The sequence below is a fragment of the Planococcus citri genome, chromosome 4 (assembly GCF_950023065.1).
Source record: "Planococcus citri chromosome 4, ihPlaCitr1.1, whole genome shotgun sequence".
Classification (NCBI taxonomy): domain Eukaryota; kingdom Metazoa; phylum Arthropoda; class Insecta; order Hemiptera; family Pseudococcidae; genus Planococcus; species Planococcus citri.
The window spans coordinates 55,158,088-55,171,741 of NC_088680.1; the positions used below are offsets into that span (position 1 = coordinate 55,158,088).

General features: G+C 34.9%; 2 protein-coding genes across 2 annotated transcripts; both read left to right on the top strand.

Moving 5' to 3' along the window:
* The first annotated feature begins 55 nt into the window (after window positions 1-55).
* LOC135844688 (beta-chimaerin-like) lies at window positions 56-2,903 on the top strand. Its single transcript, XM_065363001.1, has 7 exons — window positions 56-346; window positions 477-542; window positions 617-815; window positions 888-1,264; window positions 1,338-1,589; window positions 1,671-1,914; window positions 1,980-2,903. Exons 1-7 carry the CDS (start codon window positions 310-312, stop codon window positions 2,155-2,157), a joined length of 1,353 nt encoding a protein of 450 aa, XP_065219073.1. The 5' UTR covers window positions 56-309; the 3' UTR covers window positions 2,158-2,903.
* A 303-nt stretch (window positions 2,904-3,206) lies between these two features.
* Window positions 3,207-7,036, top strand: LOC135844691 (uncharacterized). Its single transcript, XM_065363005.1, has 7 exons — window positions 3,207-3,595; window positions 3,788-3,961; window positions 4,033-4,235; window positions 4,311-4,464; window positions 4,549-4,823; window positions 5,000-5,215; window positions 6,299-7,036. The coding sequence occupies exons 1-7, from the start codon at window positions 3,565-3,567 to the stop codon at window positions 6,353-6,355; spliced, it is 1,110 nt and encodes a 369-aa protein (XP_065219077.1). The 5' UTR covers window positions 3,207-3,564; the 3' UTR covers window positions 6,356-7,036.
* The last annotated feature ends 6,618 nt before the right edge of the window (window positions 7,037-13,654 follow it).

Here is a 13,654-nt window from a genome sequence, read left to right on the forward strand (position 1 = left end):
GTTTTCTTCCCCTCGGCCTCTTCATCCTCCTCGATGAATGCACCACTTCCTCTCCCTCCCACTCTTTCTGATAAAGCTGTTTATTTATGCTCAATTTCTATTCTTTTTTCCAATAATTAATCAATTTCAATCTAATTGTTCTTAATTTCAATCTGATGAATTGAAACAATTTGAATTATTTCCTTGCGTAAGTAATGATTTCTTTGAAAATGCGCACTAAACGACCAAAGTCATTTTTCACTCTTCGAGTAACAGCTTAGTATAATTACCCAATGATTTCATCGTGCTAGTATCTCCAAGTTCGAAGAAATGGAGAATAATAGTTTCGGAATACAGAAATTACGAAGTGAGTTGTTTTATCATTATCGAAGTGAATTATTTGTAAACAAGTGCACGAGCAAGACTTACCTGTTACCTGTAAACAGTGTTGAATTCATCGTAACTGCAAAATTTATCTCTTATGTTTTATGTTCCAGTAGTCAATAATGAGGGCAATACTCAAGAAACTGAGATCTATGCAGAACCGATGTGGAAACCTGATTGTAAGCTGAATAATAACTTATGATATTATTTATAAACTTCGATGACAATAATTGATCAAATTTTGTTTGTAAAGTGTTCAAGCTCCAGCAAGAAGCTCCAAAATGTCGAGCGATTCGTTGTTCTAAAAAGGTGGATGGAGCTCCCAATTTCTTCGGCAGTGAATACCATGGACCTATAAGTCATAAACAAGCTGCTAAATTATTAATAAACGATGGAGAATATCTTATTAGACTGAGTCCGAATTCAGATAACTTTCATACGCTTTCATTGAGGTAATGGAATACCTCATAAATGCAAACTTTCAACTTTTTTCTGAGAGATCTGATTTTGAGAACTCATTTCAGGTTATGTGGTATAATAGATCATTTCAAGTTATACTACGATGGTCGTCAACATTACGTTCATGAAAAGAAACGGTTCGCTAAGGTTGAAGATTTAGTTATGGACGGCATCATCACATTGTACTTAGAGAGGAAGGCTGGCTCTTATATAAAATTAATGCACGATATTCCATCCTATGAGAAAAGTCCTTACGTTACGTTGAACCGAATTAAAAGAAAAACTTTCGATAAACATAAACAAGTCGAAAGCCTTCCAGACGTCGTAGTCAATTACGATAAACAACATGCTTTCAAACCTCACACCTTCAAAGGTTTCTACTGGTGTGAATTTTGTGGAAATTTCCTTTGGGGATTTATAGCTCAAGGAGTGAAATGCGAGGGTGAGTGAAATGATTCGTGTAATTGAAGTTATATTTTCACATATCCTCGATAATTTGTGTATTTTTTTTTCAGATTGCGGATTCAGCGCTCATTACAGATGTTCGGAAAAATTACCAGCGGATTGTTGCCCTGATTTGAAACAATTACGTGGTGTATTCGGTATCGATTTGACAACTTTAGTCAAAGCTCATAAAATTACTAGACCGTTCGTCATCGATAAATGTATCAAAGAAATTGAAGCTCGTGGATTGGATGCCGAAGGTTTATATCGTGTTTCTGGTTATCAAGAAGAAATGGATAATTTAAGAATGGCTTTTGAAAAAGGTAATGTCAAAGCAAAAGCTACACGTTCGTGTATTTTACGTATCCCCCACTTACTTATCCTTGTTCTTTTACCACTTACAGATGGCGAAAAAGCAGTTATAAATTGTGAAAATTACGACAACATCAACGTCATCGCGAGTATTTTGAAATTATACTTCAGGCTGCTCCCGATTCCTTTAATCACTTACGACGCTCACCCTCTCCTTTTGAAATCCATACAAGCGTCCTCGCTCAAAGAACAAATCAACAAAGTGAAACAAGCTTTAGACGTCTTGCCGCCAGCTCATTACAATACCTTGAAGTATTTAATGGAACATTTATACAGGTCAGTAACACGTAATTACGCTTAAAATTAACGTCCAGTTTACTGAAAGAATTTTTTTATCGCAGGGTTACTCAACGCAGCGGCGAGAATAAAATGACGGCGCAAAATTTAGGTACTGTTTTCGCTCCTTCTATCATGCCTCCGCCAGATTTTAGCAAAATAGGCGATAATATTCCCGATATGTGTAACGAAATATCAGCTTTACAACTTCTCATTACTCATAATAAGATGATATTTAATTGAACTAATGGTTAAGGTTCAGTACTTGAAAAACGCAAGGCGTGACCAATTAAAGTTCGCTGAAGCAATTAAATTTTTCTTCGAAAAAATAGCACCCAGGGAACTAACTACTATACAAGTGCAATATCTCATATTTCTGCATGATTTTGAATTAACTGTGATACTGTTTAATAATATGTAATATCGAATAATCAAACTATTTTCTATAATAGTGCTCACTGCCTAATTTCGATCATTTCAAAGGTATGAAAAGTTAATGCCTCGTTAAAAACGATTTTGATAATATTCATCCCTAGTCAAAAACATCAACCAAGGGGGGTTTTCATTTTTTAAATGTATAGTGTACTTCGACATTCCTATCTTTTTTTATCTCATTTTGTGATTGAAAAAATTGTGTGTGAAGGGCTTGTCAATTTAACGTGTGATAATTTGAATTTTTATGTTCGTGTTTTTGTAATTTTTATATGATTTTTTGTAGAATTTTTTCACTCATTTTTTATATCATTATTTTTCACCATTATTTTTTTATTTTATTCGAAAGATTATGAAACACTTTGCTGGGTTTCTTTTTCACTTTTTTAGCCAAATCATAAGTTGAAAATATCGAATACTCGGGTATGATTTGGCCATATTGGCAACTCGTGATTCAGCAAAGCGTAGAATATTCTGTTTGACATTTCCATATCAAGCATTCCAATTTCCAAGTTTATTACTCTTGTAAAACTTTAAAATATATTTCATGAAATGTATTCTGTATTATTGAGGTTTATTTAGGTTTATTGAAATTGAGAAAGGGAATTGACTGAATTGAGCTCAGTATGGGAATCAGAAGGCTCAGGCTTGAATGTATTCTGTGTGTAGGTATATTACTGAGGTTTATTGAGATTGAGAAACAGAATTGAGCCATTGAACTCATGAGTAAGGAATGAGAAGGTTTGAGTTTGAGCACTGAGCAGTTGTTGAGCATTGAGCTTGACCCAAAGATCATACCTGTCACATTTACAGTGCATAAAAAAATCGAATCCGTCAGCAGCTTGAGCAGCTCAAAAAGCTACCGCACCGGAAAATTTCATTGGGCCATCGGTATTATTCAAGTATTTTGTGCTTTACCTGCCCAGTTCTCTATACTTACAGGTGATAAACAAGTAAAAACACAGCAACCGTCTCATTCTGCTTTGCCGCTCATTCACGATTGACTTCGTTAAATGTGTAATGTATGTTTATATATATTCGCAACGATGCAACTTCGCTAACGTGTTTACGTATTTCAAAGAACACTTGATAGATAACAAATTAGTCATTCATGCACGATGAGTACATCGCTATAGTAATTCAGTATTCGTACGTTTCTCCGTAACACAATTCGTGTTATTCATACTACGTGAAAGTGTTTGAATTGAGTGATCCGCGATGGCCAAATCGTCGTATCTTATTCTCGGAGGTGAGTATTTTTTTCATTACGATTTGATATAATTACATTCATGCTTCATTACTCAACAGGTGTAAACGATTGAATAGTTTTTCTACTCAATATTGACTCAATTACGTTCTATTTTTCTCCTATAATTATTGAAAAAAACACACCTGAAATACCAAGAAAACACTTTTATCATCTCCTTTGTTACTGTTTCAGGGTGTGGATTTATTGGGAGAAACCTGGTTCAATATTTGCTCGATAATGATTTAGCCAGCAGAATTAGAGTAGCAGATAAATTGCAACCGAAATTAGCGTATTTGAATCCATCACACGATGCTGCATTTTCGAACCCGATTGTCGAATTCGTCAGCTCAAATTTGCTGAACAAGGGTATTTTGCTTCATTGAGTCAAAATTACCCATTTTTGAATAATATTTTCTACTCGATGTGTTATTTTATAGATTCTCAAGAAAAAGTATTCCAAAGTGAAGAGCCATTTGATTTCGTCATCAATTGTGCCGGTGAAACTCGCTATGGATTGACCGATGCTATATATAACGATGGAATTTTCAATTTAACCGTACCCTGTGCGAAACTCGCAGCGAAATATAATGCTAAAAGATTCATCGAAATATCCAGCGGTTGTATGGCTTCCAACTCCAAGGTACAAATTACTTTTGCTATTGATCTGTCGAGAAATGAAATGTCTCAAGATAGTAATAAATGTATTTGATTCTAGATGCCTCACAAAGAAACCGATTCTACTGATCCATGGACACCGATTGCTAATTTTAAACTAAAGGCTGAAAAAACGCTGACTACGATACCGAATTTGAAATTTACTATTTTGAGACCAGCTGTTGTCTATGGAGTTGGAGATAAAACTGGAATAAGTATGTATGATACCTATCTCATTGAGTCTGAGCTCAGCTAACGCTAACGATATTTTTCAATTTACATTATTCTACGTTTTTCAGCTCCCAGATTGGTCATAGCTGCAATTTACCGATTCTTAGGAGAGACTATGAAAGTCCTATGGGATAAAGACCTTACAGTTAACACGATACACGTGTATGATTTATGTAGAGCGATATGCTTCGTTGCTCAAAACGATCAAGCAGTTGGCCAAGTCTACAACGTAGTCGATGAAGGGTGTACGACGCAAGGAATTATAAACGATATCGTTTCGAAAATATTCAACATCAAAATATCGTACATCGATAATATTATTACTTCCATGTTCAAAGATAAGGTTGGTATTACAATCCTGTAGCTGGTATTAATATTCGAAACAGTTTTGTTTGCGTTTCCGGCCCGGATGCGATAAACGACCGACGAATATTTTTCATCAGTATTTCGGTGTCAATTTTCGCTGTATTCATTGCAGTATTTTTTTTTACGTGTGTATTGTTTTACATTTATATGTAGCTGGATCTCGATGCAATTGCCGAAGATATCAACGACAAACACTCGTCACCTTGGGCTCATTTATGCGAAAAGAATAATATCAGTAGTACTCCGCTTTCGTCGTTTTTGCATAAAGAGGAACTCGATAACAAGCATTTGTACTTGGACGGAACTAAATTAGCTCAGTTAGGATTTACTTTGACCCATCCGAAGATTACGAAAGAACATGTTGTCGAGGTATTGAATTTAAATTATTCGAATACGATTCGGTAATATTTTTAAATCGTCTGATTAGGTAAATTTTTTTCGTTCTGTGGTAGTTTTTTCTGCGAATGATCGTAACTTTGTTTTCCATTTTAAAAATTCACAACCTAAAGTTTGATAAAGTCGAGATAAGACAAGCCATTTCAAACCTTCCGAGAGAAAATTAATTTGAATATTACACTAGGCAACAATTTTTGACTTTTTTCGTGTGTTCGGGTTGAAAATGGGCTTAATCGATAGTGTAGACCCTAAAACAAAAAACAGAGTGGGATTTTTCAATTTGAATTGTTTTTGTGGTCAGGAGAGATGATCAAAGTTTCAAAAATGGCCGTTTTTGCCCTATTTCACGAGTTTCTGGCGACATCAGTATTGTTTTTCGAAAAAAACCAAGGTCATATTCGGATTCTACGCACTTTTTTAAGTAAACATCTTTCCCGGATTTTCGATTTTCGAAGTTTCAAGCGCATACGGACGATTTTTGTTTGTAACATATTTTAAAACTCGGAGCGCGCGACGCTGGCGTTACTCCACGATGTAATCGTGGCGCGGAACCGTGTTCGCGCGGGCGAGGTTCTCGTGCAGTAAAAATTTCGTGTTACAAACGAAAATCTTCCGTAATGAGCTTGAATGTTCGAAAATCAAAAATCCGGGAAAGATGTTTACTTAAAAAAGTGCGTAGAATCCGAATATGACCTTGGTTTTTTTTCGAAAAACAATACTGGTGTCGCCAGAAACTCGTGAAATAGGGCAAAAACGGCCATTTTTGAAACTTTGATCATCTCTCCTGACCACAAAAACAATTCAAATTGAAAAATCTCACTCTGTTTTTTGTTTTAGGGTCTAAACTATCGATTAAGCCCATTTTCAACCTGAACACAAGCATGCCGTTGCCTAGTGTTATTTATTTAAAAAATAAACATCTCAAGAAAGAGCTACATACATTACAGAACACATTAAAAGCTTAGTTAATTGCTGTCTTAACTTGTGCAAACCTCTCATAGGTAAAAATACCCCATTGAAATCACAGTAATTAAGATTCTATGCTTTTTGTTACAGATTGTAAAAGATTACTCGAAAAGAAACCTATTCCCAAGTGGCATCCTTTCCGAGTGAAAACGCAAGTTGGCAACTTTTATACTCGTTAAAATTAAAGCAACACGAAACACATTGGAAACCAGAGAAAATACACTACTTTAACGATTCCGATACACGAAAGCGTTGTTTACACCCAACCTCGTTTTTTTCTTCTATTTTTTTTTTTTTTTTTTACATCACGTCGCGTATTTTTCGAATAGGTACTTGTGATGTGTATTGTGCATTGAAAACGTATTATAAATTTAATATTCTGAGTGTCGGTCGTCGTTAGTGAATTTTCAAGGTCTTGGTTGTCACGTCAATGGTTTCATCTCGGTTTTATTGCATTCAACGACCAAATTCTATTCTTTGTTTTTATTACGTTGATAGGTACCATAAAGGAACAAATTAACGGTATGAGAGTGTTGCCTAAGCCTGTTAATGACACTTGCGGTAGGTATATAATACTGGCGTTTGTACAGTTCAACGATTTATCGTAGAGTTTGTATGATTTTTAATCGATAAAGTCTTTATTTCCCGTTACCGATTTTTTGAGTTTATTCGCGTTTTTTTTTCTATCTCGATCGTATATGTTTTTTTTTCTATATGTATTTACCATTGTATTGTAAGCTAGTCTATGTACTTTCATATAATACGCGTTGTACTTTTCTTCCTGTGCCACGTTTCATTATGGTAATAAAATATGTATTTTTTAAAAAAGTTTGTTATTATTAAATCGAAATAGACTTCAATTAAGTGACCAAAAATCAACACGAATTCGGTGATTTCTTCAGGATTGAGAATTACTGTTTTTTGAAATCAATTAATCTATCAATAAATTTTTTTAGGTACGACCACAATTCTGAGCAATTCGTACGAATGAAAAATCTGCACCGAACGTGGTTGAATTTCCAAACGTTCACCTGTATTTGCACATAGTTATATTATAATTTGCGATTCTTAATGACCCCCTATACTGACGCAATTTCATCGCAATCTTGTACGTAAGATGACAATATTGAAGGAAAAAAACAACGTTGCCGGTTATATGATGATAGATTACAATTTTCAAAACACCTGTTCCATCATCAATCATATTTTTTCGTCACATATTAAATTCTATAATACGAACGGTATTCTATCGAGGAAGCGTAAATAAAGTGTAACCTTGTTTCGAACGATTTGGAATTTTTTTCAAAATGAATTTCCAACGTCACTATATTTTAACGTGCACAGAAGACAGAAATATTACTTACGGTCGTGCTGAAATTTGCCCTCGTTCATCACAATTCGTTCTACGGATTTACTGTCGGATTTTTAAAACTGCTAGGCGCGGGAATCTTCCATTTGGTGGGATGTCTGCTCATACAGTATACCTACTGGGCTATTATATCTATCTCTACATTCTACTCATATAAACCAATGCCTGTGAAAATTCACAATCCGTCAACTCGATTGTACGAATAATTTTGAGTCCAACCAAAATAAAATATTCAAAGGCTGGAATTTTTTCTCACCGAAAAATTCATTTGACCTTCGCGAATCAACTCTTCAGTCGATTCGACTAGTTTTGAAGATATTTTCAATTCAAAACTTTTGAAAAAGTGAATCAACTCTTCACTTGACTTCGAGAGAGCTCCAATTCAACTCTTTTAAAATTCTTTTTACAAGAAGAATCGAACACAAAATCGATGACACTTTTTCAAAAGTTTGATTTTTTTCTAATTCTTTCGCACAATTTTTATAAAATTATTTTCCAATTCCGTTGCACTTCAGCCTTCTGAAACACTATCAAAAAAGAATGATCAAATTCGAAAATAAATTCAAATAATTACCCCTTAAACCCCCTAACAAAGCCCAAAGGACCTGAAAAGGAAAATCCAAAGCCCCAAACATCATTCATTTTTTTTTACACTTTCGGCTGCTTGCAGGGAAAAGTTTTTACAAAACTATTCGCTACAAAATCAGAATGAAATAGGGTCAAATGTTGTGGAGGGCGGGGAGGGGGTGGTTGATTTAAAAAATTGTTAATTTCGGAGTTATTGGAATTTCGACTAAAGTAGTCTATGAAGATTTGAGTGAGTATATTATGTATACGGTTTTTATGCGGCATCAAAAATTTCTCACCGAGAAAATTTTCATTTTTGGAGACTACTCGACTTTGAATGTAAATTTTGCTATTTTTTTAATGCTTATACCTACATGGAAACCAAAATTCCAACATGAAATTTCAATAAAATATTCAAAATTTTAACGCTTGTTCTCTCTACACGAATTTTTATTTCTATAAAAAGTGGAAATTTTTCCCAATCCACTATTCAGAAATATTCAGATTTTCTTTTCTGTTTTTTTTTTTTTAAAACTTTTTAAACGTATTTTTGATCACTTTTTTCGCACATTTGATAATTACTGAAAAAATCACCTTTTACTGCACGAACCCTTTAGTAAAAAATTGTTTACTAAACTTGAAAAATTGACACATACATATTCAAAAATTTTCAATAATTTCAGTTTTTAATAATTTTTTTTCTGAATTACGAAATTCTGTAATAAAAATTTTCGAAATCAAAAACTCCAGATGTCTGGCTTTATCTCATTTCAGTACCTACCTATTGTTAAAATGTTTGTTTGCGTCTGAATCTTTAAATTTGCCTTTGGAAATCAACATAGGTAATCGCTTTGAAGAAATTAAGGGAATCCTTATTTTCCAAAGTGAATGAGATAGGCATGGATTCGGATAGTATAGTTTACGGCGAGTCACATGAGCGAAAAAAATGTTTCTCAAACTTATTTTTTCCGTGTGAAACGGGCCTTCAAAAACAGCTTTGGTTCCTAAACTAACATTATCCATGTGGCCATATTTGAGCGATTTTGTACACCTGGTGACTTCTGGTGAATCTTGGTGACTGATTCACCAGAAGTCACCAGAATTCACCAAGACTCACCAGAATTCACCAGAATTCACCAGAACACTGTTAAGTCATATTTCATACCCTGGTGACTTTTTGGTGAAAGATTTACCAAGAAGTGGCCATATTTGAGCGATTTTGTACACCTGGTGACTTCTGGTGAATCTTGGTGACTGGTTCACCAGTATTCACCAGAATTCACTAGAACATTGAAAAGTTATATTTTATACCGTGGTGACTTTTTGGTGAAAGATTCACCAAGATGTGGCCATATTTGAGCGATTTTGAACACCTGGTGACTTCTGATGAATCTTGGTGACTGATTCACCAGTAGTCACCAGAATTCACCAGAACATTGAAAAGTCATATCTCATACTCTGGTGACTTTTTGGTGACAGATGCACCAAGATATGGCCACTTTTGAGCAATGTTGTACACCATGTGACTTCTGGTGAATCTTGGTGACTGATTCACCAGAAGTCACCAGAATTCACCAGAACACTGTAAAGTCATATTTCATACCCTGGTGACTTTTTGGTGAAAGATTCACCAAGATGTGGCCATATTTGAGCGATTTTGTACACCTGGTGACTTCTGGTGAATCTTGGTGACTGGTTCACCAGTATTCACCAGAATTCACTAGAACATTGAAAAGTCATATTTTATACTCTGGTGACTTTTGGTGAATCTTGGTGACTGATTCACCAGAAGTCACCAGAACATAAAAAAGTCATATTTCATATCTCGCTGACTTTTTGGTGAAAGATTCACCAAGATGTGGCCATATTTGAGCGATTTTGTACACCTGGTGACTTCTGGTGAATCATGGTGACTGATTCACCAGAAGTCACCAGAAGTCACCAAAATTCACCAGATCATGGAAAGGTCATATTTTATACTCTGGTGACATTTTGGTGAATGATTCACCAAGAAGTGGCCATATTTGAGAGATTTTGTACACCAGGTGACTTCTGGTGAATCTTGGTGACTGATTCACCAGAAGTCACCAGTATTCACCAGAATTCACTAGAACATTGAAAAGTTATATTTTATACCGTGGTGACTTTTTGGTAAATGATTCACCAAGAAATGGCCATATTTGAGAGAATTTGTACACCTGGTGACTTCTGGTGAATCTTGGTGACTGATTCACCAGAAGTCACCAGAACATTGAAAAGTCATATTTCGTTCCCCAGAGACTTTTTGGTGAAAGATTCACCAAGATGTGGCCATATTTGAGCGATTTTATACACCTGGTGACTACTGGTGAATCTTGGTGACTGATTCACCAGTAGTCACCAGAACATTGAAAAGTCATATTTCATACCCTGGTGACTTTTTGGTGCCAGATGCACCAAGAAGTGGCCATATTGGAGAGATTTTGTACACCTGGTGACTTCTGGTGAATCTTGGTGACTGATTCACCAGAAGTCACCAGAACATTGAAAAGTCATATTTCATACTCTGGTGACTTTTTGGTGCCAGATGCACCAAGAAGTGGCCATATTGGAGAGATTTTGTACACCTGGTGACTTCTGGTGAATCTTGGTGACTGATTCACCAGAAGTCACCAGAACATTGAAAAGTCATATTTCATACCCCGGTGACTTTTTAGTGAAAGATTCACCAAGATGTGGCCATATTTGAGCGATTTTGTACACCGTGTGACTTCTGGTGAATCTTGGTGACTGATTGATTTCATATCAAATAGGTAAATTATCATTTTCCAATTTGAAAAAATCTAATTTCGATGATGCAATACCTATTGTATGTATGTATTTCGATTATTGTGCCAAAAGGCCTAGTGCCCACATCCAGTAAAAGGGACCTTGGGGTAATTTTGGCTATTTTTATTTTTTTTTGATTCTGATATAAAATTTTATCGAAATTCGAATGAGACTGGTCCCAGACCCGTAGAGTCCTTTTAGAGCGAAATACACACGTTTTAAGTGAGTACCTAAAGTCGAAAAATAAATTTTTAAAAAAATGGAATTTTAAGGTTTTGTTCAAATTTTACTTTTCTTACAGGGTAACTTGGGCAACATGTTTCGAAAATTACCTGAAAAATCAAACGTAAACTTTATAGGTACCGCTCTCCTGTAAAATTAACATTTATACCGTAAGGTCCCCTTTACTGGACGTGGGCACTGTATCTAAGGATACCAAAGAATATCCAATAGGTATCTAACTATCCATATCCATATTTTAAGCGATTCTCGCATATTTCTGAATGAATTAGGTTTCCACTCGATAAATAGATTGTAGATAAGCTCAACATTTTTGAAGAAATTATTGTCTGAAAAGGTCCAAAACAATAAGTATCCCGCCCTCTAAGTGTCTAGGAAAATTGCACGACAATTAGAGTGATTATTTTATTAGACCCTCCATAAAAAATAAACTTGTAAAACAAAATGGTCCCTATTCGAATTTAATTTATATAATACCTACCTACCTATACCAATATGCAGGAAATTGATAATATTTTTATTAGCTGAAAAATAATAATCAAGTTGATAATTCGAATAGATAAACCACCTCCACTTATTTAAATTAGCTAGGTAGAAGGTACGTATCAGATAATTCTCTTATACCAAGTTCAATTTTTATAATTAATGCAACGAATGAGAAAAATATGAAATGATTAATTACATTTTTATCAACACCACGATATGCACAAAAGGTAAAAATTAGGTAAAAATAAACCATCTGAGAGGAAAAAATTCGCGTTTGCCATTGAAAACAAGTTCCTTTCTCGTGTAGACGAATACACCTACATCTAAAAACGCGCCAGCACGTATTAAATACCTTTCTAAATTTCGTCAGTACGTAAACCCAGCACAAGTATTTGAAAATGAAACAAAAATACCGATGACGCGACGTAGTATAAAATAAAAACCCAGTAAAAAAAAACTGAAGAGGGATGCAGAAATATTACGACTTTTTAAATTAGGTCTTTGAAATTGAAACGCTTTCAAATGTGAAAAAAGAGACGACTTGTCAGAAATATTTCCGCTGGGATGTACTGCCATTATACGTATATGTGAATGATTAAAAGACATCCTCCGTATACGAAAGCTCTCATTCATCCTGTATAAATATCTCTCGCTCATGATACATTCAAATTGCCAACAAGTTGGAGCGAACGATGCAGATGGCGAAAAAAATCACGAAGAGTCGAATTTTCACAACACGTGAATTTTTTACAATTTGAACACTTTTATGTTTTTATGACCAATGGGTACGCTACACACACACTCGTATTGTAATTGTTTAGAAATTTATAATTTCAGAACGATATTCTAGTCTTTTTTTATAGGCACTGCGAGATGAAATTTTGTTCCATTTTTGATTTCCGAGCATTCTTAACTCTGCTTCGAGCAGTGAGCACGCGTAAGGAATTTTAAATTTGATTTTTTTTCTCCCTTGTAAAACTCGATACGTCGCTGCTTAGGGCGGTATAACTCGGATATATTTTAATTTTTACAAACGTTACAATAAAATACTGGCGAATCTTGAAGTTGATTAAATTTCGCAGTCGAAATAGTTGAAATAGGGAAAATGAATAGTATATACGAGACGAGTCTGACGTACACGTATAAATACGTATTACAATCGAGAGTAAGTACGATGTGGGATGCTAGAAAAAGCAGCAAAAACGCACACGACAAAGAAGCACAAGCAGAAGCACAAGATATCTACTTGAAAGCTTCCTTTGTTAACTTTATCGTTTTCGTCACACAGCGCATTCCACATATAACGTAGAAAAATTCTCGACATAAGGATAAAGGGAAATACGCTTATAAAGCAAATAAAAATAAATCGAAAATAACGGGAAAAAATGAAATTTACAAAAAAAATCCTTTCGTCATTTATTTACTCGAGGCTAACTCGGTATAAAATCGAATTTCTTCATTATAACTTTTTTTTCACCGTAGTTTCAGGTTCGAGTTCGATACGATTTGGCGCGACACGATACGACACGCGTATAGACTTTTCGATGTTACGACGACGACGATGAGATGCTTTTGAAAATTGATGCCTTATTCGCAGACAAATTTCCACTTGTGGCTGTGTCACGTTAACTCCAACGTACACAGCAGTATATACGGTTTTAAGCGTAGATAGTTACTCCCGTAAAATATATCGACTTTGTTCCGTCCCATATAACATGCTAACTTGGCCCAAAAACTTAACATCGTTGCTTAATCAGAAAGCTCCCAAGTTTCTTCATTATCATGTACCATCCGCAAAATGTAATCTTGATTGGGCCAAAAATTACAGCACTTTGGATAAAGTGCGTTTGTGTATAGGCGTGTAACTTTAACCTGATCGTATTATACGATGATTTTTTTTTTGTTTACTACATGAGACCAAACTTTCTCAACGATTAAATCGTTTAGTTCATCAATTACTTTATAATCTGCTATAC